At 42.5% G+C, this 2,930-nt stretch overlaps 1 protein-coding gene across 1 annotated transcript in view; it reads left to right on the forward strand.

The window, feature by feature from the left end:
- The first annotated feature begins 130 nt into the window (after positions 1 to 130).
- LOC114072673 (phenazine biosynthesis-like domain-containing protein) overlaps positions 131 to 2,930 on the forward strand; it is a 4,759-nt gene continuing 1,959 nt past the window's right edge. Inside the window, exons 1-2 of the mRNA XM_027910545.1 lie at positions 131 to 472; positions 1,727 to 1,826. Coding sequence (XP_027766346.1) covers positions 389 to 472; positions 1,727 to 1,826 — 184 coding nt within the window. The 5' untranslated portion in view covers positions 131 to 388. The remainder of the gene's footprint in view (positions 473 to 1,726; positions 1,827 to 2,930) is intronic.

Below are 2,930 nucleotides of genomic sequence, written 5' to 3' on the forward strand. Positions count from 1 at the left end.
GGGAGGATGGGGAAGGTTGGCCTTTGTGGGCTTCCCGCGTCTCCTCGGCGTCGTGGTCAGCCCACGGCACCGCTAGAGCCGGGGCAGCTCCTGCCTCTCCCTCAGGTGCGGGGCAGACCCGGCCGCCGGGAGGGCCCGTGCGGGCCTTCGGGAGCTGGTGGCGAACGGTGCCAGAGGGAGGCTGAACTCTGTTTTAATTTAAAACACCAGTGCAGAGCACCAGGGCCGTGCAGGGAGGCTCGGACCGGCGCTCCGAAGGGACAGGATGTGGCCGCTGGCTCCTCCTGCCCTCAGGGAAACATTAACTTGGAGCTCTGCTGTCGTTTGGGGTAGAGCAGATTAGAAAGTACCTTGGCGGGCACAGCCTGCGGCTGAACAGGCTGCCACAATGCAAATCCCAGTTTTTACGGTTGATGCCTTTACAAACCGGCCATTTTCTGGAAATCCTGCGGCAGTTTGTCTGCTTGAAAATGTAAGTGGAAAAAAAAAAACCAACAAACCCAAACAAGTGTTTCTTGAGGTCCTGCAATGACATTTGCCGTTGTGTCCTTGGCCTGAGGACTCAGCACTGCGTTGGACTTCGCTTCCTTCACTCGGGAGCGCTGCTTGCGAGGGTTGTTTGCTGGTACTGCAGAATAGCGAGGAATTAGCACAGGGGTGCTCATTTTGCATCAGAACGATGTCACACAAGACACCCCTTGTATTTTGTGTGGGATTTTAAAAATATTTTATTCTTGTAATTAATAAAATGGATGTATTCTGAGTTAAGTCAAAAAGAAATGGCTTAATTTCTTAAGAATGATTCAGAGTGAAGATTTTGAAGGATTAAGAAGGATTCAGGATGAAGTCTTTGAAAAGTAATGCTGTAACACAGAGTCATTACTCAGTATTTTTTGACTGAAAGATTGAACTGCGTTTTTTGGTTTTGGTGTGGGTTTTCTCCCTTTTTTTTTCTTCATTTTTCCTCTGTGGAAAGAAAGAGGGATAGTATAGACCTGGATCAGTCTTCCACTGTTATTGGCTGAAAAGGCTTAGTTATTAAAGGAAATATTCAAAGTTAGGAGGCCAAACCTTTCTCTCTCAGAGGCTGAACCTGAGCAGGTCCGCTTAGACCTTTGTTTCATTGGAGTCTCAGTATTCTGAGGATCAGATTCTCAATCCTGGGCAGTCAGCAGAACTGTGGGGAAAGCAACGGGCCAAGGGCCAGGGAGAATGTTCTGCACTCTCTGGGGCTCGTGTATCTTGGGATCAATGTTCACTGGTTTAGATTGACACTGGTTTAGGGCACTCAGTGAGCTCCAGCTTTTGTATTGGGATTTTTTTTCCAGTTTCTCTCTTCTCAGGCCCCCCCCCCGATTTCAGTGTATTGTTCCTGTTTAAGGAGTGGTAGGGAGAGCAGGGCCCTTAGGGCTGATCAGCCCCCTGGGGCGTTCCATCACTACAGAGCTCATGCTGGCAGGGATATTTCAGAATTTTAAAAAGAAAGTTTTAATTAATTTTAGATGATGTTAATAATGACTTCTCAGTGTGACTTTAATTACAACTTAAAAAAAGGTATTTGTGTTTCTGGAAAGACTGTGTTAAAATTTTTTTTACTTTCAGTATATTGAACTAAAACTGAGTCTGTGTTTTACAATAATATCAAATGAAATTATTGTATATGACAAAAAGTTTGATTCTGCATTTTTTGTTCTGCTTTTAATTGGATTTGTTGTTTCATCATTAGGAGTTGGATGAAGCTTTGCACCAAAAAATTGCAACAGAAATGAACCTTTCAGAAACAGCTTTCATCAGAAAGCTGCACCCTGGAGATGACTTTAGCAAAAGTGAGTGATTCTGTTTACCCCCCAAAATATCTAACAAGGGAATAGGATGACACTTCTGGATACATTGATAAGGAATGGTGCTAATTTGTAGCACAGCAGAACAAACTCTTGGAGTTGTGATGTATCTTAAGATCATACTAGAACTATTGCACATTAGTATTTGTGCTCAAAATTTATTTTACAATATACAAATACTCACTATTCATAAATCACACCATTTGTTTTAGTGCCTTTTACTAAATGAACAAGTCGTATATAGAGAGTCTCCTACAAATGCTGTGCAGAGATCCTTCCTTTAATGTTTCCTTTGCTACTAATAATCTCTTGAGATAATTCCTTATTATACAAGCAGAAGACTAGAGATGGAACATGCTCACTTCATGTGCACAGGACTGCAGTGAGCAGAATCTGGCTGGGCTGTTCAGGGGATCATCAGTGGGGTAACTGATGTTTTTTACTTGAATTTGACATAAAATCTCATAAGGTGTCTGTGGAGCCAATACTGGCAGATGCAGGTTTCCAGCAAAGCTGGGAATTCTGAAGTGGCCCAAATCAAACCCATTACCTACTGCCCGTAGGATTGGATTGAGTGGAGGGAGTTGACTGGTGTTTGTTGGTAGGACACATGTATAGGACGGGGGAGGATATGGAGAGACATGAGGCAAGACAGAAAACATCAGACAAATGCAGAGTTCATTCCGACTCACTCTGTGGATTAGTTTTTAGCTGAATCAGTTTGCTGAACCTGCTCACTTTGCAACTGTGTGGTGCCATGAGCCAAGGGACTGGAACCACAGTAGTCTGGAGTTTGATTTGGTTAGAGTGTCGTGTTTATCATCTCTGCCATTTGATCAGTTTGTTCAGGGAGTAGGATTTTGTATAGTCCTTGTAATTAAAAATATTGCAGACACTACTAACTATTTGCTTACTCCTATTGTTAATAGATTGAAATGTGTTTTAGGGTTAGACTAATTTCTTGAATTGAAAGTATTATTTCTTGATAATACTTTTTATTTTTCATGTTAACACCTTGCCAATATTTAACACATTTATTGATTTTCAAGTCATCCGCATCTAACAGCTTATAAAACACCAGCTTCTTTA

Source organism: Empidonax traillii, unplaced genomic scaffold (genome assembly GCF_003031625.1).
Source record: "Empidonax traillii isolate 1590-97213 ecotype Southwest subspecies unplaced genomic scaffold, ASM303162v1 scaffold3701:size15455, whole genome shotgun sequence".
Taxonomy (NCBI): Eukaryota; Metazoa; Chordata; class Aves; order Passeriformes; family Tyrannidae; genus Empidonax; species Empidonax traillii.